General features: G+C 47.1%; 1 protein-coding gene across 1 annotated transcript in view; it reads left to right on the top strand.

The window, feature by feature from the left end:
- The window catches only part of LOC144734625 (ryanodine receptor 2-like), a 260,955-nt gene that overhangs the window by 221,509 nt on the left and 15,604 nt on the right, over positions 1 to 23,842 (top strand). The window contains exons 103-106 of the mRNA XM_078616894.1: positions 257 to 413; positions 3,444 to 3,508; positions 6,574 to 6,674; positions 22,748 to 22,799. Of these exons, the coding sequence (XP_078473020.1) occupies positions 257 to 413; positions 3,444 to 3,508; positions 6,574 to 6,674; positions 22,748 to 22,799 (375 nt within the window). The remainder of the gene's footprint in view (positions 1 to 256; positions 414 to 3,443; positions 3,509 to 6,573; positions 6,675 to 22,747; positions 22,800 to 23,842) is intronic.

The raw sequence follows: 23,842 nt of genomic DNA on the forward strand, positions 1-23,842 counted from the left end.
GTCAGGATTGGGATCGAACCCACGTCCTCCTGTATACCAGACGAGGTAGTTAACATCTCGCCACTGTGGCGAGAGGCATCCACTGGAAGCCATGAGGTAATGGTGGAAATTCCTCATTACCATGGCAGAGATATGTCTCTCCATAGGATGACTAAAACGCTGTCAATACAAAGTGATCTTTTTTTTTTGTTGAATTGTTCTGCCCAACTGCCACGAAGCGTTTCACGAGCGAGCCTGGTCTTCTCCCCCTGCGCAGTGCTACATCTTCCACCTGTACGTGGGCGTGCGCGCCGGCGGGGGCATCGGAGACGAGATTGAGGATCCGGCGGGCGACGAATACGAGGTCTACCGCATGATGTTCGACATCACCTTCTTCTTTTTCATCATCGTCATCCTCCTCGCCATCATCCAGGGTGAGCCGTGCCGCCACTAACGCACCCCGGGCGTTTTTTTTTTACATTTCATTTGGCGCTCGCGTGTGCATGCGGGTGTGTTCGGCCGGATATGGGGGGTTGGACGGGCGTGGCACGGGCTAGAGAGGAGATGGAGTGATGTGGTACAGGAGGATGTGGAGTTGAGTGGATTTGCCAAAGAGTGGTACCAGTGGTGTTAAGTTCGGCCTCTGTGGAGGAGGCTCGTGAAGGACGCTGCTACTGGGCAGTTGGAGGCAGTCGCCCTCCAGCAACAACGGAGGGCGTCGGAGCGACGCTCACAACGAGCGGAACGCCTGATGGCTAAAACACATCGAGTTGGCACAGTAGGTGGCACAGGTGGTGCATCGGCCACTCATCTTAGTGTGGACCAATCAGTTTCAAAGACAACACATATATTATCAGAGAATTGTGGTTAATGCAGACATGATTCCTTGTAAAATGTTTCAGTTTGGTGCTTTAACATCACCTGTTTTGTTGCCAGAAAAAAGGGGAAAAACCTATTCTCGGTTTTCATCCCACCCGCAGCCGTTGCTGACTCAGAAAAAAATCGCACACTTTGTTGATGAATACTTCCGTCACTAATTCCGCTGACGGACTGAGTGCCGCTGAGCCCGCTGATCGCAAAATCGTTCGCGCTCGGAGCGCGCGTGCGGTGACTTTCCATGGAGACCGTGAATGCACCTGCCTTCCTGCCCACCCGCCTGTTTTATTCAGCGGCCTTCTTGTAGAGTTATCTGTTCATTTCGTAAACGACCTCCCGATCAATACCATCGTTTTACTGCGCTATGCACCCATGCCTATGTGCGTCACCTTCGCCAGCCCACACTCGCCAGCAGAGTGAAATATGGTCAAATCATCCCCATGTCTCGCATGGCATGGGGGGGCCCTCATCCAACAGTGGATTTGCCAAAAACGCTGTACATGCCCATACATATTTACCTGCCTTCCTGTGTACCTGCTTCCAGTCTATCCAAACACATACCTACTGGTTTACTCTCTATTATCTATATACACTTACCAGTTTATTAAACGTACCAACCTACCTACCAGATTATCCACCGACCTGCTTACTTACCTACAACCTTCCGCTCAGCATCGCTACTATTATTATCCTGTGTGATGGCAGCTGGACAGGATTCAACTTTATTAACCAAGTGCCATTGGCAGTTGCTGAGCACTTGATTCTTTCGTGTTTGTAAGAGCAGTGTCTGGAGGTCAAGGTGTCGACCGTGCACCATCCGAGTGATCTGGCAGACTTGAAAGGAACGGCGGTTATGAGCGGTGGCGTCAAAAGTCATGACCTCTTGACCTTGACCGTGGTCTTAACCGAGGTGGTGACTAAAAGTAATTGTGAGTGTATCCTGTGCGGCGACGCTTAATGCCAAACGAATTTCCCTGGGTCGCGTTGACATCGTACGCGCGTCCTTGTTCTGGCACACACACACACACACAACGATTATTCACACATGCACATCAAGCGTGGGTGGGTCAGGTCACTCACACCGCGCCAAATATCGACGCGCTAAATTAATTCCACGGCGCTTCACAGAGCTGTGCGTAGGACTGGTAATCTGCACGCGTTTACATGAGCCTGTGGGGTCCACGCACCTCCGTAAACTAAACTTTTTATTTTTACCAGGTAAGGCCCACTGAGCTATATCGCTCTTTTTCAGAAGCAACCTGGCTATAACGAATGACTACTCAACAAACTGGCTCATGTGAAAATGTATTGCCGCCAAATACTCTAAAGGCACGTTGATTCTAAGTGTTTAGGGGAAAAAAACGGAGGACCCGGAGAAAATGCACGCGACCGTGGGGAGAACATGCAAACGCCAATATATAGCGGGCATCTGGTTTGGGATTGAACCCACGACGTCCTGTATACCAGGCGAGGTCGTTAACATCTCGTCAGTGCTGCACCTCCCAATTTACCCGTGCCAGTGTCTCACTTTGGGGGCATATTGTGGCGGTTATTGCCAAATCACTAGATACTGCGTGCGTAGAGTTTTGCGGTTGTGGTGCTGCTGCGTAGCTCCACAGGGGAGTTTTGGGGCTGCACCGCTCGTTGTTTTCGGCACAACGTCCTGGCGATTCCGCTCTACGTGCCCTGGGTAGCTTCCTCAGGAAGTGAAACGGCTCAGTTGAGCGGCACACACACGCTACAACCTGCAAATAAGTCGGAGGGCAAAGCGACCCAAAGGCTCACTTATTGATGCTCCCTTGGGTGTCCAGGTCACCTTGCAGGAAGCGAGTGCTTGGGCCACTTTGTGCCAAGTCACGGTCGAGAGCAATGAAATCAGCTCATGTTCATACCGGGGATTGTTGCATCACGTGACTGTGGGGGAGATCGCGATAGTTAGGGGAGACCTTCATCCAGCAGTCGATTCACCGTGGCTGATAAGGATGACGATTGTCCCAAACCATTGGGCTGCGAGGTGGCCAAGAGTTGGACATCTGTGAGAAAGAGATTCATAGCCCTTCGGACTTCTCCAGGATAGATAAACATTCCAATTCTGAGTTGTCACTTTTTCGCATTATCCCCTCAATTAGCAGAGGTCACAATCGGGTACCCGATACCCGTACCCTACCTGATACCCGGCTACCCGTACCCGGCCGGGTACGGGTACGGGTACCCGTTTGCGACCCTGGTGCGGCGGGGTACGGGTACGGGTAGGCCGTGAGTCAGTGGTGAGTAACCATTTGTCACTCATTTCCCAACGTCTTGTCTCTTCTCACAATTCAAGTTCCTAGAATCAACCCACCCGCGCCTGCAACATGGCTTCATCCCAGAGGTCGCAATCAGGTACCCGATACCCGTGCCCTACCCGATACCCGGCTATTCGTACCCGGCGGGGTACGGGTACCCGTTTGCGACCCTGGTGTGGCCAGGTATGGGTACGGGTAAGGAATCAAAACCCGTTTGCGACCTCTGTCACTTAGGTATGTGTTCTCCGGGAGCTCACCGGCAAATTTGTTTGTTTCCCCCCCCCCCCCTGTACACCACCAAAGGTCTGATCATCGACGCGTTCGGTGAGCTGAGAGACCAGCAAGAGCAAGTGAAGGAGGACATGGAGGTACGGTGCCTTCTCACACACTCGTAGCTTCACACACACGGTCAGGGGCTACGGGTGGCTCAGAGGGGCCCCCTGATGATCGTGTCGGCGCTGAGAGTCGCAGCTTAAACATTTCGGGCAAACCATCGTCATGGCAACATCCTCATCGAAGGTTTGAGGACCGCGTTGAGGTCCATCCATCACCCCAGGAGAGAAGACGTGCAACAACGGGCACGGTCAGGGCTGGATTTCTCACTCGATATTTTCGGGAATGCTGGTAGGCTGGCTAGGAGTATGGTGTACCGGCGAAGGGCACTTCTGCTTGGAAGTACAAGGTGCACCTATTAATTGGAAGTACCATGCTGCGAGACATCTGCTAACCCTGAGCAAAACATGAATGAGTTTTTTTTTCGCGCTCCCCCCACATCGCCTTCACAGACTGTTGGGGCGAGTGTTGTTAGCGAGCCACACCTTTGAAGCCGGGCACGGCACACGAGGGGGTGGGTGGCCGGCACCACACACACTGCACTGGGTACTCAATTGAGGCTGAGTCGACCTAGGGGAGGCCCAGGACCGGTTAAAATAATTGTCACTGGTGTTGGCCGTGAGTGGGATTCGAACTCGAGTTGCCAGATCCCGAGTGCAGCTGGCTAACCGCTACACCACGGGCACCTACCACTGCAGTTATAATGAGGACAGAATAAGGCCAGATGGATGAGTGGGGCATGCTAAGATAACTCCTGGAACAGCATTCTGGACTGTACCAGCAGAATTGTAAGCATTGGAGACACGGTCTTTGGCCAAATTGCATTTCAGGCCAATCTGAGACATGCACACCAGTCCAACTTTTGCGGATATTTAACAACTTCTGGAATGGCCCCTTTCCAAGATCATTAGGCGCAATTGTATTGACCCAAGATATATAATGCTCCATGACCCAGATTAAAATTCTAAATGTTATGGTTATCGGAATGGGTACTCTGCCCCACAATTCCACCGGGTCCAATCACCAGTGGAGATGTCCAGAATGTATTCATTTTCCTTCCCCCCCCCCCCAAACACATATGTTGTGTACATTATTTAAAGCCTGTTTAGCTGATGCTAAGTTCATTACTGTATCGAGCCAGTATAATGAGCCAGCTGATTTCAGCAACATCTCTTGCATTATCTCAAGAACTATAAAAATTGACTCGAGGCAGAGCAATGCGAACGGCTATCCAAACATGATGAATTTTCTATCGCAGAGTTGATTATGCCACACGTCTGTCGATATATATTCAGAGAGGTTATTTTTGTTCGCATTGATTGACACCGCAGTGGAAAATGTGAACAAAAGACATCTATCAAACTGGTGTTTTGCACGTAGCAAAACGCAGTAAGCAGTTACTCCCTTCTACCTCGGTACAAATCTGCGAGTGCATTAATCGCCAGTGATTGGTTGGCGTAAGCGGTTAAATGAGTCAACCGCGTTGCCATCTGACGACCCTCGTGACCCCGCGCATCGTGGGGGAGGCCTTCATCTGGCACTGGCTTGACAAAGGGCAGCTAGTTATTTTATAATAATAATAATGATTATAATTAAACAGCCAGGGTGGCACCGTGACGGCGCTCAGCTTGCAATTGAAAGAGCTCAAACCTCAAGGGTTGAATCAGCCCATCATAGTCGCGGTTGTGCCGTGGACAAACCGGCCCCTGCCATGGAAATGTGAAATTTCACCGCTGGCTTCAAGCCACTGACTTATATAGGCATTGCCCGATGCTTATGTCACCATGAAAACAGGATTGGTTGGAACAAAGCATGTGATTCATGTGCACGCGTGGGTGGAGCTGTGGCACGGTGATTAGCGCAGCCGCGGTACAAACCCGGTGACCTGAGTTCGATTCCCGGCCACGGCTAGCATTGGTAGCGAATATTATCTGAGGCAGTCTCAACACACTCGTCAACGACAATGGGGCCTTAACAGGCAAGAATTCTCAAAGGCTGCGTTTCAGGCAACGTCTATTCTTCACAGCAAATAAGCAAGAGAGGCCAGGGAGAGAGAGTGGATGATTTGAGACTGTACTTTACACAATGCGGCCTGATAAGAATAAAATAAAAAATAGATTTTTTTTCGATAACCAGTTTTTTTTAATTGGCATATGACCAGTTACCTAATTAATATTGTCTATTGAGTAGCAGACAAACTCTTCATGAAGCAAAACATTTCCCTTGACTCGTTCATATTAAAAGTAAAATTCTGAAATGTTGCTGGCACGTTGCATTGGAGAAAGACACAAGGCACAATCCACTTAGCAGCGCATTTTTGGGCCCAGTCACTGTCTCAATAGAAGGAATTTACCGGCCCCTGTATTCCTGAGGCGGAGAAATCTGAGAAGTAAAATGTGAGCTACACATATCTCAAACTAAAATAATATTATTTTTTTACTAAAAATGCGTAAGGTTTGTCTAGCACTCGGTGATAAAGCTACGTCTTCAGTGAAGGTGAGGCGTTCATTCATATCCTGCCGGCTGAATGGTATTCCGTTTAAACATGGGGCGGCCTTGTGGCCTTTTTCCTCTTCACAATGGACCAGTGACGAATGTCTAAACGTCTTTTGACGATTGTTGAGTGCCCTTGTGTAAATTGCTTGCAATGTAACGGTGCGATATAAAAATCGTCGTAATTATCAGTATTAATTAATTCTTATTATAGCGGTTGGCATTCCTGATCCAAATGCGACCTTGACGATTGATATCTGAACCTGGCTTGCACTTCCTGTGGTCCGACATGACTTTCCATCGGGATGCGCGTACATCAGCAACGAGGGAGAAAATTGCGACCAGTTACGTTCCCGCGCAAAACTTTTTGTTGTCCTGTGCCAGCCTTAACAGGTCCTCGCTAATGGAATTTTCTTTTGTTTATGATCACGATGGCCGTCTTTGATCGATTCAAAAGCACTGTTGTTGCATTGATGCATTATTGTTGTTAGCGATGGCATTATTGTTCGTAGCGATGGCCGGGCTGCTGAAGGTCATTGGGAGGAGAGTGACCGAGATCCCGATGTGTGATTAATGAATGATCTCTCTCCCCTGTGTTTCCTTTCAGACGAAATGCTTCATTTGTGGAATTGGAAATGATTACTTTGACTCCGTTCCACATGGCTTTGAGACGCACACCTTGCAAGAGCACAACTTGGCCAATTACCTGTAAGTACTCTCACTGCTGTTACTCTGCTGTTGTCTGCCTGTCTATCTAGGTCGACTCAGCCTTAAGTGAGTACCTGGTACGGTGCATTAACCATGCAACTGGGGAGACAAAGGTGGCCGGCTGTGGTGTTGGCTACCCATTACCTCGTGTGCCGTGTTGTCCTTCATAGGTGCCGCTCGCTAGCAGCACTTGCCCCAACGGTCTGTTAAAGGTTATACGGGGGACCTTTGTCTGTCTATATGCCTCACTACGTCATTCACCTGAAAATCAACTATTCCAGACGCTGTCTTTCCGACAGACCTGTTCTTCACCTGATGACGGCTGCTTGCGTTGTGGCCGAAACGTCGTGAGAATTGTATTTTATTATGTTTTATTTTTATTATGTTATTATTTCCCTTCTACGTGACTTTACCGAAAGAACCAAGAATAACTATTCCACACTCTCATTCGGTTTCCAGTTCTCATTCTTGGTTCGAATAGGTGTCATTTATTCTATCGATAGTTGTTTGTGAGAATTAATAAGACGAATACAGACACGTACTTCCTTCCAATAAAAAAGTATCCTGCTCGACAACAGTATGAAAAATATACAGGTAAAGGTGCAGCCCTGCAATTGCTCACTCACACCACTGCTAGCGGAAGGGCCTCCACCAGAGGGAGCTCTCGAGAGGGTATTTGGCCTACTGTTCCACGCTGACCAGATGTTTTGAAAGAGGTGTCAGTGCTCACACGCCACCCAACCACACGCATGCACAACCTGCCGATCGACTGCACACGAAATGTAGAATTTTGTTTCTCGAATAATTTCATTTGGGAAGCGGGGAGTCGGTCAGTGTCCAGTCGACGTAAGCTACACGTCACAGTGTTTCAATATAAACAGTCGCAATCGCGAACAGGCTTTAGACGAATGCAGTACATTTCAGAGGAAGAATTATGATTTGGAAAAACGTTTCTCGCGCCTCCGTTTGGCACGCTTGGCTTGCGTACCGTGAGAAAGACGTTCAGCATACATACATCAATTTTGATTTCAATGAGCTGAGTTAGTCTCCCGCCCCTGCTTACGAAGAGAATCCCAGTAATTGGTATCGGAGACTCATTCGCGACCTTGCTCCCGTCCACACCCCCCGATGTAATTGCTCCGCCACTGTGCAACGGAATAGAACGTGGCAGAGAAGCATTGTGGGCTTAATCAGGAAGAGAAGGTTGCCCGAGGTCAGATGCCTCAGTGGTAAGTGGTGCCTCGACCTGCCCTGGGCCTCCCCTAGGTAAGGAAAAAGTGTCGCGGCCCCGTAAGCACTTGATCACGCTACTGCAGGCAGTAGAACCTCCACTAGGAGTCGACATGTCTCGAGAAAGTTCAAGTTTATTTTGTTAAACCAGGTGAAAATTCCAGGGACCAGTAATATCCCATTTGCAGAGCACCCCGAGAGAGAGAGATAGTTTTTGGGCCTACTCTTCTAATCTGGCCAGACATTTTTTGGAAGATGTGAGAGTGCTGACATTTTGCCCCACCCGCGTGTTCTTTGTGCGGCGTGTAAGTGTCATCATTCAGGAGACAAAGGCGAGTTGGTATGGTGCAGGCTACATCGCCCTGTTGACCATGCTGTGCTGGCCACAGTAGATGCTTGCGAATGGTAGTTACTCTGAGGATTCATATTCTTGGTTCTTTCGGTAAAGTCACGTAGAAGGGAAGTAATAAAATAATAAAAATAAAACATTAAATAGAAAGTTTTTTTTTTATTATTTTATTATTTCCCTTCTACGTGACTTTACCGAAAGAACCAAGAATATGAATCCCTGCAGTCACAATAGCTTTAAATCGTAATTTATACTCTGAGGATGTTTGTCTTCAATTGTATGCGCATGTCTTTATTTGCGTATGTATCCATGTATGTGTGTGTCTGTGTTGAGAGTTCTGTATGGGGAGCGGTAGTGCAGCGGTCAGCACGCTGAGCTACGAACCTGGGTCACCCGAGTTCGATTCCCGCTCATGGCCAACACGAGTGACGATTACCTGAACCGGTCCTGGGCGTCCCCTAGGTGGATTCAGCCTCAAATTATTTCTAGATGTGAAGCTTTCGTGACTGCAAGGATTCATATTCTTAGGTTTTTTCGGTAAAGTCACGTAGGTAAAAAATTAAAATTAATAAAAGTAAAATAAAAGTAAAATAAAAATCACGACGTTTCGGAGGCAACACAAGCTTCCGTCTTCAGGTGGAACCGTCACGGCACGATAGCTGTATCAAGTAATATACATTTTTATTTTACTTTATTTTACTTTTATTAATTTTAATTTTTTACCTACGTGACTTTACCGAAATAACCTAAGAATATACCTCAAATTATTCCCTGTTGCTGTGTGTAAAACATTGCCACTGGGGAGACAAAGGCGGCCGGGCATGGTGTTAGCCACCCCCACCCCCTCATGCGCCGTGCTAGCCTTCACACGTGCTACTCGCTAACTGCACTTGCCCCAGATAGTCTGTCAAAGCCTATACGGGGCACCTTTGTCTCGCTATAGTTCTGTATCAGTCTGCATGCCTCTGTTATCTCCTAACCTACCTGCCACCCGAACCCGTTCCCTCAGCCGCCTATGAGCCGATCAATTAATTTGCAACGCGACGTTTGTGTGTGTGTGTGTCCCCACCACACACACAAACAACATTGATCGCAACAGCGCCGCACTGCTAAAACTGTTATCGGGCGCGTTTGGGAACAATGATTATACCGCCGCGTTGTTTTTTTTTTCCTCCGCTGCCGTGCCAAGCGGCTCCTCCGGCGCATCGCCGCTTGGCGCTTTGCGTCTTGGATCGTCTGCGCACGTCTCAGTTTGCTTTCGCGCATCGCCATGCGTGCGCGCGCGTCGAGAGTTCGGTATTGGGGAGCGGTAGCGCAGCGGTTCCCGCAGTCGAAGACGGCAGCGGCGTTGCCTCGCCCGACGTCGGCGGGCACAGCATCGCGAGAGCTCAAAAAAGAGATTTGTGTGTGCCCACAGGCAAATCTTGAACACCATCTTCATTCTGTGCACCTCGTGTTGTCTAATTGAAGTAATCTCTCACGCCTGGCTTGGATAAAATATCTGCCCCGCTCCCCTTCCCCTCCTGTGCATCTCAGTTGAGCACATGCATGTTTGTACCCGTTGCGATTCATGCTGTCGTCCCTTATTAAATCAGGTCTGACGATCCATTAGGATGCGTTTTATAGACATATATAAGGGATACCTGGGTGTTCATTGTATAGTGGGGACATGTATTATTGTTCACGCAACTTCAAATAGAGGCAATAAAATCATCATCATAATAATTCAAAGCCATAGTCTGGTTCATGCCAGACTATGTCCGCACCTCTTCCGATTAGCACGGTTGGCCATGTACGGTGCGAAAGAAGTTCAACACACGTTTATAAACATGCATTGTGATTGTTTACATTGTTTTTCTGCTATAAATGTCCAAATGATGAGACACTGTGTTGTGCTATCATTTGTGGCCAGGTAGCTTCTGACAAATAAGTTAATAAGCTCAGTGGGCTTCACCTAGTAGGAGGGGGATGGTTTAGTTGTTGTATTTGTTTGTGTTTGGGTGATTTGTTTACCTCTCTCGTACGTTGCACTACTGTCGTGTTTTGTATTGTGTGTTCTTGTCACGTTCTTACCCGCCCCTACTGGACATCTGCAAAATAAAGAGCTTAATCGTTTATCAGATTCCACCAACATCAATAAATGTTCTGATTCTGACGTACATGCCATAGCAATGTGGAGTTTACACATTTGGCGAAGCACCTCCGATGCACAAGGGTGGAATCCCTGTAAGTGACCTCTGGACACGTGATTATGATCACTAATTATACCACAGGGCATTGAGATCCACCAGCAAATGATGATCCTTGAAATACCCCAGACTTGAAGTGTGTACTCACACAAACTATGGCTCAGCGTCGAACACACCTACAAATGTATTCACACACACACACTCTGTAGTTCAAAAAGTAAAACCTCATTGGGTGTAAAGTCTTTTTGGCCAATGGTCTTTCTATGTCTGCTCTTTGACAAAAGAAAATCCATGTTAAAAATGAACACATTGCTACTTGCTTGCTTGGTAAGAATCTTCCCTATGAGCACTTTGCCGAAAGTTTAACGATCCATTTACATATTTTTACACGATCTAACCCAGGAAACCTGTTTTATGGGTGAAATATTTTACCTGCAAATTCCTCAATTGGGATTACGCAGAGCAATCATCGCCCCTCTGCTGTGAAACTACTGCAGGCTGTGTGAAACATAGCGTGATTGCCTTGCGCTATGAGAATTATACTGTGAATACTAAATGCACAATATTATTGTATGTATGGTATGTTGAACTTGTTCTGCACCGTTCGTAGCCGACCGGCGTGCTAATCAGAAATGCGGGGGAAGGACAACAAACTGAACGCAAAAAGCAGTTCTAAAGAAATTACTTTTCAAAGCAGATGATTTAAAAGTGCGCATCTCCAGAGGCTTCCTAACGTCGGATGGAAGAGCGTTCCAGACGGCCGCAGAAGCGCGCCTGTAAGCCCCGCGCGATGCGGTGACCGCCGCCTTTGTTCGACGCTGTCTCCTGAACCATGTGCCGTGAGTGGGGGAAGCGTGCAGAGCGATGATTGAACGGATTTCTACGCCGCACTGAGAGCCTTTTGATGGCTGTCCAAGAGCATAATGAACTGGCAAATGCCGAGCCCCGAAATAAACTAAGAGCTCTAAATATATCAGTAACGCATTAAACATTGAACAGCGGCGCGTCGACGTTCTGCGTCTATCATTGGTGGGAAAGTGCTCTGCATCAAGTGGAATTTGGAGATTAAATACATCCCAATAATCATGAACTTTGTCATTAAAAGATGATTAAAGTGGTTGATGAAACAGAGAAAAGTTGCAGTTCTGCAATTGATTGCATTTTGGGCCTACTCTTCCACGTGACGTCTTCAAAGAGCTGGGAGTACCCACACTTTAGCCCACCACACATGACCTACCGGGCGACGAACTGCGGAGTGGTGAATCCATCTGCACCGCTGGGCAGACAGAGGCAAAGGGTGAATTAAGAAACCTTTCATATTGGTTCAACCTCCGTGCCAGCAATGTGAACCGGTGACCTATGGATTTCGAGTCCAGCGCGTGCTGACCATCACATCAGCGCAGCATCGGTTATTTACAGATACCCTCCTCCCTCCCCCCAGGAACAATTGGGAGACACTTTAGGTAAATATACGTATTTCCATCTTTTAACTCCTATCGAAGACAATGGGATCCATCGCTTTCGCAGCATTCTATCAGCTGTTGAGAAGAAAGTAAGAGGCTTATTTGAAATCGGTGGGGTATATTTAAAAAAATGGCGGCATTCCCGTATCATATGGAAACCGTATACGATGTTCGGTTAAAAGCGTGAAATGATTCACGTGAAACTTGCGTCAATTAGTGTTGATGTGTTACATGTGTAGTATAGTAAACTACGGCGGGAGACCACTTGACGGGTAGCACACTTTATTCACACTTGGGTTGTCACAATAACACGTGTTGTCACTACAGCTCACGCTACACGTTCCACCTGACACGTGTGATATCTACAGCTCACGCTACACGTTCCACCTGACACGTGTGGTATCTACAGCTCACGCTACACGTTCCACCTGACACGGGTGGTTACTACAGCTCACGCTACCCGTTCCACCCGGCTACACACACACGGGCATTCCAGCCCCGTAGCATCCGGGGGAACCTCTAGACCCACGCCAGCTTGGGTACGGATCACGACCACTGGGTCCCGCGGCCCGGTCCTCACACGGACGTCCGGCCCCCGGGTCCCAAGGTCCCGCCTCTGAGCCACACAGGGCCCCGGTCCTTACAAGGACAGCGGGACTAGGTGTCTCAGGGCCCTATCTCTTCCTCCTCCGTCTTCCGTCTTCACTGGTCACCAACTTCTCCCCGAGCGCCCGCGCGCACCGCCTTATATAGCCCTCCGCTCCAAGGAGACAGAGCCTATGCGGACCGCGATGTGAGCACCCACCCTAGCCGACCAATCATCATGCGCTGCCACATGATCCCTTCTTGTGTCAGCGCACATAACCAATCACCACGCGCTGCCACACGATCCATCACTGTCAGCGCGCGTCACCAACACACAGCCAATCACCATCACATAACCCATGACCCCGCGCTGACCTACGATCCCTCCACGTCAGCGCGCGTCACCAACACACAGCCAATCACCACGCGCTACCCCACGATCCCTACCACCAGCGCGTATCACCACTACACATGTCAGTTTAACACGAAGGCTTTCCCGAGCAATATTATCCATAATAGAAGCTTCTTTGTGTAATGTGAGGATATATCCGGGTTGCTGATGGATCACACCTCGTTACGATGATTGGCTCTACCGGTCCTGGCCCATAGCCAATGAGGGGAAGTCTAGGGGCGTGGCCCTGACGTAATGGGAAAGTGACATCTGTAAGTTTGAGGATTGGATTTGCTGGCTTTAGCCACAGCCAATGGGGGGACGAGTCAGGGGCGTGGTCCTGGGAACGTACGATGGAGTCTAGAAGATTCCATAGAGGTTAACCAGGATTGGTGGAAAGGTACCACGTGACCCGGGTATTAAAAGGGATGGAGACGGACAACACGTGGTAAGATCTGGAACGAACGGAGGGTGAGGCCACGCTGGAGCGGGGTCCAGGCTGCCACGTGGCCGCGCGTGTCTCTCTTTCTCCCTCTCACGCTGTCTGTCAGCAGCGTGAAGGAGTAAGATAGGAGTGTTGTGAACGAAAGACAAATAAAGACCGGATTCCAGAAGTCGCTTCCACGACCTTTATTACATTTGTATTAGATTGCATAGATATAAATGTGTCGTTAAACCCACCACCACCTGACACAGCCAATTAGTAAGGTTTGTCACGTGAAAAAAACATGCCAATTAGTTATTAGTACAGCACACCGGTGTGTTGTAGATTTTGTGGGTTTCCACTCCATCACACCGGTGTGCTGAAATAGGAACTAATTAGCATGCTTTCTTTACTTGACAAACCTTACTAATTGGCTGTGTCGGGTGTTGGCGGGTATAACGACATATTTAATCGACGCGCTCGAACCGAAAGAAAAAAAACCCCTCGATTGTGAACGTTATAAGTCACCGGATTCTACTCCTGTATAATATATGAGTTCGGCCAAGATTGGACGACTGTTGTTATGTTTCGGATACAGCCCGTGGTTCATAGCTGGCTCTGTTGGATAGAGTCCATTGCACAGCTGTCCCACGTGATTGATGATTCCACGCTTGCCCATTTTCTGAAGCCCACTTTCTCTTATGCCGCTACCTTTACGGTTGTTGCGGCATCCACGGTCCCGTCTGTATCCTCCTCCCCCTCGGTCACCGCTACCATCGTGGCCATTGCTACAGTCACCGTCTGTCTCATTTGTTCCATCTCTATCCCCGTCTTTCAGGTCGGGCCTCAGGATCGAATTTGCCAGATTAGACTTTTTTTTAATTCCCAAATTGAAAAGCCGCATAGCGACATCCCTCCCAACTGCCAGGATAATACCCAAGGAGCATTTTGGAATTGGTGAGATGAGATGTGATGTAAGGTGCTTTTGAGTCGATGCCATTTTATGAAAGCGCCCTAACACATTCCTGTGGAGTTGGGTTGCTCGGTCAATGGCCAGGGTCAACGGCGGCGTGGTGTATTCCGCAAATATGCCCGACTGTGAGGGCGGGCACAAGCCGGCGTGAGTAGGTTAAACGTTGAGTTTTATAAGGGCACCACGGGGTGACCAGCCCCTCCCCACCCAGCCCCACCCCTCCCACCCAGCCCCACCCAACCCCTCCCCACCCCTCCCACCCTCCCCACCCAGCCCCTCCCCACCCTCCCCTCCCTCCCCACCCAGCCCCTCTCCACCCTCCCCTCCCCACCCAGCCCCACCCTCCTCACCCAGCCCCTCCCCACCCTCCCCTCTCCACCCAGCCCGTCCCTCCCCACCCAGCCCCTCCCTGCACGACGGAAACAATAATCCCCTGTGGGCTGGTGTAACCAGGAGGTTCCTACCAGTATAAGTGAAAACATGCATCGTCTCTGTCACTGCTACCCATCACGAATAATTGCTACCGCCACTATCTCATCGCCGATCTCTCTCCTCGCCGTCGTCGTCTCTCTGTGAGCATCACATTCATTACCCTCAGGAGCTCTGCATTTTAAATTCGCCTCCAATTTTGAGAAGGTGGTCTCCATGCCTGGCCTCCTCCTCTCGGGTTATATTCCTTCTCCGCTCATAGACTTCAGCTTAGCTACGTCCTGTGCCTTTTACATCCTTTCACGCTTGTGTTAAACACAATAATCCTAGAATCTGTCTCTCTTGACCTCTTTGTTTCTCTCTCTCTGTCCGTCAGTCGGTCCGCCAACAACAGAGTAAAATAATCGACCATCACAGACACCACCCCACACCCCCTCTCCGCTGTAGACGTGGAAAAGAATCGCACCGCTTTGCCGATCGGCGCCGGGAAAAGACATGACAGAACTACAGCCGACCGTTGATATCCCTTTGGTGGATTATGTAGGCTGCGGAATGATCAGGCTCATTCGCGTCTCTCCCGTGCATGGCAGTTCTACGATTAGCCACTCCTCGCGCATCGCGAGCGACCGAGCTGCGTTGTGGAGTACGGCCAAACGAAGCTGCGTGGGAAGGCTTTGGTCTACAGCGGTGGATTGAAAAAAGGGATTATTATGATGATGATTGTTGTAGTAATGCTCCCGTGAATAGCTGCGATCAACCAGTTTATGTGGGAAGATTAAACACACATCACCCAGAGAGGCTTATGGGTTATATCCGTCTATGATTGTATGGATCAATTCTGTGTGGGTTATTTTGACTTGCAGCTCATTTTCTGCACCATAAGTTAATTTATTTGATGTGATATTAAGGTCGTGCATATTACCATCACATTTTTTTTTTGGGGGGGGGTAGGGATATTCTTTTTAAACGATGTCTACATTTTTTGTTGTTGTATCCATCCTATTTGCATTAGAAGAAAAAAATTACTTTCACAATAATTTCGGGCGCTTATGAAATGTTTTATGCAAAACAACAAAAAATGTAATTGGAAACTCGGGAACGGTCCCGACTTTCCCTCGACCAAACAAAAACCTCAGACACGGCAACTTGAAACGCAATTAGCGGCGCGCGCTACAACGGCACAATGAATGTAATTGCGTGGCATTAATAAAACATGGGGGCGCCCGATCGCATTCCGTTTCGGTGTTTTTAAAATTAATTTTAATTAAGCGCATTGTCTGAAAATCTTTTACTTTGATGGACAGATTCACGACGCCGTTGCTTCGACCGCATTGCACCTTCCCTTACGCTGCTCGCGACGGACGCCGTCTTAAATACTGATTTGGCCGCTTGGGTTTTTACCCCGGGGGATGAAAAAAAAAATGCGTATCGCGGATGGATGGAGCCCAGATCCAGCACCGCAGAGATCCAGGGCCTCAACCCCGCAGCTAGGGTTCCGGGGATTGAGTCCCGGGAGCCCAAGGCGAGGTAGAAGTCTCGAGTGGAGAGAGAGAGAGGTGACGGTCTCTGGCCTGGTCGCTGAAGACCGAATGAGCACATCCATCATAGCGGTGTGGTTGTGCAACTTATGCATTCACATCTGGCTCCTCGGGGGCTTAAATTGTTTGTCCAGTGACACCCCACCCCCTCTGCCTTTGCACTGTATATATTTTATTAAACACTTTTGTAAAAAATACACTGTGGCCTTAAATTAAGGGGGGAATGCCCTTTTATATAGCACATAAATAGAGAGTCCAGAGGGATCCAGTGGATAATACGAGTTGGAGACTGCACTTAACACCTTTGGGCGTGGTAAGCGTTTCTCTGATGAATGGTTTTTGAATTGGTATCCGCATAGTTTCACTAGTAGTAGCTATTTAACAACAGCAAATCCTTCAGCAATTCATTCCTAATTAATCTAATAAACTAATTTGCATATAACATATGGCAATAAAAGGCTTGTAAGGTGTTACACCTGTTCCAATTGGTCGCGTGAAAATTTTCAAGAGAATTGCCATGAATTGTGGGACTATGACTTGATTAAAGGATATATTTTTGCATCATGGTGTGGTGTAGTGCATCTAGTGGCTGCAGGGGTTAAGTGAACGTGCTGCATTCAATCAATTATTGTATTTGATGTGCTATAAAGAACGTCCATTGCCTGAAGTGCTGCCCATTATATGACCTACAAGGCTGCTGACCTACAAGGCACTCAGTGGGTTAGCCTCACACCTCCGATTAGCACGGCTGGCTACGTACGGTGCGAAAGAAGTTCCACATACATAACATTTACAGGAACTGATCCATCTTAAGACTCCGACGAGGTCCCTCAGATCTTTGAAATAGCCATCTAATAAGCACTCCAAAGTCGAGGCTCATTTCCTAGGGTGATTGGGATTTTGCCAATACAGCTACCAAGCTTTATAACGCTTTGCTAACAAGACAATCAGAATCGTTGTGTATATTTAAGTCTTTATATTTACTGGCTTTTACCCCCTCCTAGTTCTGGCTGTCCGTTCACCCTGCAGATTCTGTTCATTTCCTGTTTTCCATTCGCAGCACATTGGAATCTATGGATGAAATGCACCTTACAAATGCAAATTATTACCACGTTTTTTTCTTCCTTTCAAAGGCCCACGGCGTTATCGACGAATGTATTGAGTTAGTAGTCACATGCAGCATATATGCATCTTAAATACTTGTTTATTTTGTTGAACCGGGGAAAACTCAATACAACCAGCCCGAGTCTCATTTGCAAGAGGCGCCTGAGATTTTCCACGCGCATGATCAGCGTGCAGTGCACGGGCAGTCGCCGGCTCGAGAACGGGTTCCGTTTCCCGAGACCCGTCCCCCGAGACCCGTCCGTAAAGTCACGTAGAAGGGAAATAATAATAAAAATAAAACATAATAAAATAATTCTCACGACGTTTCGGCCACAACGCAAGCAGCCGTCCTCAGGTGATGAACAGGGCTGTCGGGAAGACAGCATCTGAATGGACGCGTCTGAATGGACGCTGTCTTCCCGACAGACCTGTTCTTCACCTGAGGACGGCTGCTTGCGTTGTGGCCGAAACGTCGTGAGAATTATTTTATGATGTTTTATTTTTATTATTTCCCTTCTACGTTACTTTACCGAAAGAACCAAGAAGATGAATCCCTGCAGTCACGAAAGCTTTAAATCGAAATTTACCCGTCCGTAAGTCGAACGGTTCGTAAGTCGGAACAACAATAATTGAGTGTATTTGAATGCACGTGCGGTCGTTGTAGCACAATGTCGCTCATCGCCATTGCACATCACACGGGATACTGGGGACTCGTTGCATCTCGCGGAGGATCGCTGCGCCGAACAAAACGGTTCAGCGGTTCGGTTCGCCGATTCGCAAGTCGGGATGATTAAAAAATGTGTATGCCTTGCATGGAAGCTCGTTTGTAAGTGTGGATGATCATAAGTCGGGGACTGCCTGTATTCATCTATTCCTATTTAGGAGTCAATGCATCGTCAGATCAATATGAACAATTCATTACCCCCCCCCTCCCACCTCAGGGATTCGATAAATTGTTAAAACTCTAAGTCGCGGTTTGTCGTTTGAGCAATATGATATTAATTCTTGTTTCATGTTTTGCCGTAGCTTTTCCTTTATTTGGTGTTACGTCTTTATCGTTTTTTTCTTTCCCAAATCCGTTGCCATGAATGTAACATGAGCATGTAATGAACGTATATTCATAAATAATTGAGCATCGTGTATGTGTATTGCGAGTGTAAATGTAGAACAACAACAACATTAATTGACGTATCAATCATTACATGCCGCATATGAATGCCCAATTACGCACTGCAGTTGCCCGACGAAGCTTCATCATCTCCGACCACAAAACGCTGCTTAGCTTCGGCGGTGATTTGAGCATAGGCCACTTGGAGAGAGCGCAGCGCTCACGCAATATATATGAAGAGAGGTCGACATCCTACTTGCCGTACTGCCATCGTGCGGCCACCTGGTTGGGTATCACACACTGAAGCGTCCAAATGATAAGCCACGTTGCTGAGCCATCATTTGTGTCCAGGTCATTTCTGAACAATAAGTTAATATTTCGATTTAAAGCTTTCGTGACTGCAGGGATTCATCTTCTTGGTTCTTTCGGTAAAGTCACGTAGAATGGAAATAATAAAAATAAAACAATAAAATAATTCTCACGACGTTTAGGCCACAATGCAAGCAGCCGTCCTCAGGTGGAGAACAGCTCTGTATTCTCGACAGAGTGTAAATGTGAGTGTAAATGTAGAACAACGGACCTGTTCTCCACCTGAGGACGGCTGCTTGCGTTGTGGCCGAAACGTCGTGAGAATTATTTTATAATGTTTTATTTTTATTATTTTATTATTTCCATTCTACGTGACTTTACCGAAAGAACCAAGAAGAATAAGTTAAAACCTCAGTGGGCTTTTCCTTGTAGGATGGGGATGCTTTCGTGTTGTATTTGTTTGTGTTTTGGGTGATCTGTTTGCTTGTCTTTTGTACTTTGCGCAGCTATCACGTTTTTGTATTGTTTATTGTTGCAACGTTCTTACCACGTGCCCCAGCTGGACCTCTGTTAAAAAGAGCTTCACAGCTCATCGGATTCCTCTTGCAGTGTAAATACACATTCCGATTCCGATGAGAATCGCAGCATATCTTTGCTTCGTTGCCATCACTTATTTTATTTTCATTACCCTCTGTCGTGTTGCTGTTGACCCAGGTCACTCGTGCAAACGAGACCTCCATTATCCTGGTCTCTTGACTTCTCACTCTGGTTTAACAAAATAAACTTGACTTGACTCGAGCATCATCGATCTCCGCAGTGCGCGCGCTGCAAGCACTGCGCCAGCGTGCCCAACCGGGAGGGCAATAGTTAGTCGTGGTCGGCAGGTAGGATAGATCCTTAAAGAGACGTCAAGACATAATCCTAAGAGGTCACAAATGTGTCTCAGTTGGCATAGGGCGATCCAACATTGAATGCGTTTCATGTAGGGCCACGGTGACATACGAATGCCATTCAACATTTGGTGCCACGTATGATAGCTCGTAATAATACGAATATTTTTTTAAAATTTCTAATGGCGCTGAAATGTCCCGAGAAAGTGAATGACATTATATGTCATCTCAAGCATTGAAAGGGCCCCCCAGAGTGGCAGCTGTCCCTGCGTGGCACAAGGTGAGTCAGCACCGGGCCTGTGAAAGCTGCCAGCACGCGGTGATGATTACCGTCTTGTAATCCCGATTCATTGACTTAGATCACGGAGGTAATTAGGTGCTCAGAATTCCAAAGATCGCGGTCCAGTGAACATGTCCGTGACGTTTACATGCACGTGACCCTTTCTGCGAGGGTGGGTTTTCTCCGGGTACGCTGCAATCTAAATGAAGACAAAGATCCCCCCTACAGCCTTAGCAGACTGTTGGGGCAAGTGCTGTTAGCGAGCACCTATGAAGGCCGGCACGGGTACACAAAGGGGAGTAGGTGGCCAGCACCATGCCAGGCCGCCTTTGCCTCCTCATTTGCGATGATGTTATATGCCGCACCAAGTACTCATTTGAGGCTGAGTCGACCTAGGGGAGGCCCAGAACCAGTTCATATCATCGTCACTGGTGTTGGCCGTTAAGGGAGAATCGAACTCGGGTTGCCAGGTTTGTAACGCAGCACGCTAACCGCTAACCTACTGCTTCACAAAAAGACAAAGATCCCCCGTATAGCCTGAACAGACTGTTGGGGCAAGTGCTGTTAGCTCCACACACACACACACGGTCACCCGCAAAATGCTCGCAAAGTTATTGGGTACACACTCATGCGGAACCTTTGCTCAAAAATGAAAGTTCTGAGTGACACTTTCCCGGATAAACAAGGACATTCTGAAAGTTAATTGAGACATAATTTGAAAAAGGAAATTACAGAAAGGTACGTAAAAAAAATGTACTGACGTGGCACGCAGGGGCAATGGAATGTTCACAGTTTTACCCCCGAGGGATCATGAACGCGCTCAGGAGATGTGCGTGTGAGTGATGGGCATCGTCGCAAAGCCGAAATGCTCATCAAATTGTGCCGTGTGTACAAACCGTTTGCCATTAATGAGCAGGATATTGACATCGTAATGAGTGTGCAATTCCAACACTTTTTCTCGTCAAGACCTCAAGTCGAATTGTCTTGACTTTCAAACCCTATTTCAACCCTGTCATTGTGCAGACAATGCCTATCACAGCTCTACTTTGGTCCATTATATTATACATGTTCCATTATATACATCACGGCGTTGTCTTGTTTGTATGGCTTGTAAAATGAGAATGATAACAAAATCTCGCGTTATTACCATTTTATTTCCATTATGCTCTCGGTGTTATGTCACGAGACAAAGAATCCATTCGGATCTCTCACATCAGCAGCGCACCTCTCAATGGAAGACAATGCCCCACAGAAGCGGATATCACAGAACTAAATTTCGATTGAAAGCTTTCGTGACTGCAGCGATTCATATTCTTGGTTCTTTCAGTAAAGTCACGTCGAAGGGAAGTAATAAAATTATAAAAATTAAACATAATACAAATTATCACGACATTTCGGCCACAACGCAAGCACCTGAGGACGGCTGCTTGCGTTGTGGCCGAAACGTCGTGAGAATTTGTATTATGTTTTATTTTTATTATGTTATTATTTCCCTTCTACGTGACTTTACCGAAAGAACCAAGAATATCACAGAACTACTACTGAGATCGTTTTAAGTGATCTCTGGTCCGCACAAAAGGAGGGGCAGCACTTTCCTACCCATCCTGCCAGAGAGAGTAATGTTTGTCACGTGACAGACAAACCAATGTAAAAAATTTTAATTCTCTGAATTTTTGTCAAATTAAGTGACGAGACAAATTTTATTTGATGGGTTTTTTTGCGCATTTCTCGGTGACCAGGCTGAGATAATGAACTCACTACAGTACACTCGATGACCTGGTTTTAATCACGAGTAGTCGCCTGCATTCGAACTCACGGTCTCAGAGGAATCGGCTGAGCGCTGTGACCTCTAAGCTACTCGGTCACCTCAAAAATATAAAACATTTCAGTCAAAGTGTCTTCATGCGCAAGTTAATGGCTGACCGCTGCTCATCTCTGGAAATGGCCTAATTATGTAAATTCTATAATTCTACGTTGGTTCTTAGGATCTTATTATATTTTTGTTTAAGTTTATTTTCCTGTATGGAAAATGTATCTTAGCCCAGGTCCTCCTGATATTGTCATTGGGCTCTTAATTGTTTACAAATAAAAGCAATAAAAAATTGCAACAATAAACATTTTTGACAATTGCTGTTGACTGCTTTCCAAACACGGTGGACCTCATCATTCATCAGGCGGCGCTTGTGTTACCGATCCCCAGAGGAATCATCGGTGATGGTGATGACAACGTTGATGAAGAGTTTCCACCATGGATTTCGGGAATGCCAACAGCGACACACACCACACGCTAAATAAATAGTCTCACAATACGCTTCCTTCACATGCCTGTCCCTCCATATGAATCATAAGTAGTTTTTTTTATACATCCCATCGGCCACACACAACCTTCTGGGAGTGGCAAAAAAAATGTCAGCGGCATTGGTTCAACACAAGCAAAGCTCTGGACCCGGTTTCAACATTCAGCGTCTCATCAGCAGAGTCAGGCTCTGCTTGAACCAATGTTGGTGAGCTGCCCAGATGTCTTTTGGCAAGGGCCCGCTCTCTCTAAGATACGGTTCCAAGTTTGACACAAACAAAACACTGCTCCTTTGAGCATGGAGCCCACTTCCACTTTCATTACACGTGACATATATGGACGTTTCTGTTATAATCATGAATAATTTACAGCCCTGTCTGAACCTTCTGCTGATTCAAGGCCTCCTCCCCAAGCCGGCTGTGTCGTGGCGGTTGGTTGTGTATGTTGCAAATGTAATTCGCGCATTTTGAACGAGTCACGAAGATTAATGCGTTGTGCGTTTCTCCGTCTTTCAGATTTTTCTTCATGTACCTGATCAATAAAGATGAGACGGAGCACACTGGACAGGTAAGGGAGGCTTAAGAACTCACGTAAATCAATGGATTGCAATCGATGTAAAAAAAATAGTTGCCCCTTTGCGTCCGTAATTAAAATGTTTCCCGGTAGACGTGCTTTTCCTCGGTGGTACACACCGATGCAAACGCCACTGTTGCACGACACGAGCTATGAACGCACGTTTTAATAGCCAATTAATTCGTACCAAAAAATATTTGACATTCTGGATATTTAAAAAAACTTGCAGCGGCTGGACGAACTCCGTTTTACGTTTGTGGGAACGAAATAATTTATAATTTTTTATTACTTATATATTTTTAAATACCGAAACAAATAATGTACTGCCCCTTGTCAATCTGTTATGCACTCATTCTGTTTTTTTTTTAATCCTTAATGCTATTTAACGTGATATTATGTAACTGTGATAATCGTGCTTGGTCTCGTTACTCCACTGCTGGCCTCCCCACACTGTATCAACATTATTATTCTGTCTGTCTGTTACGTAATGATTTTTAATTGAAATTCTTGGTTTTATACTATTTTTTTAAACACGTTTTCTTTTCATTTTACTTACAGTATTTTGGCTGCAAAATCAACTGTCGGAAGCCAGTGAATACAAATCCTGGTTGGCGAACGATTTAACCCATCTGTCTTTCGGGGCTGAGAAAAAAAGGATCACTTTGTATTGACAGCTTTTTAGTCATCCTATGGAGAGACTTACCTCTGCCATGGTAATGAGGAATTTCCACCATTACCTCATGGCTTCCAGTGGATGCCTCTCGCCACAGTGGCGAGATGTTAACTACCTCGCCTGGTATACAGGAGGTCGCGGAATGTTAACTATCTCGCCTGGTATACAGGAGGTCATAGGTTCGATCCCGGCCCTGATGCCTGCTGCTGTATATTTGGAGTTTGTGTCTCTCTTCCCGTGGTCGCGTGGGTTTTTCTCTGGGGTCCTCCAGTTTTTCCCTCCACATTTAGAAACAACTTTCGTTTTAGAGGATTTGGCTGCTATAAATTTCCAAAAGATGATGAGCCGCTTCGTTGAGCGACCA

Source organism: Lampetra planeri, chromosome 52, assembly GCF_965212315.1.
Source record: "Lampetra planeri chromosome 52, kcLamPlan1.2.h2, whole genome shotgun sequence".
Lineage (NCBI taxonomy): Eukaryota > Metazoa > Chordata > Hyperoartia > Petromyzontiformes > Petromyzontidae > Lampetra > Lampetra planeri.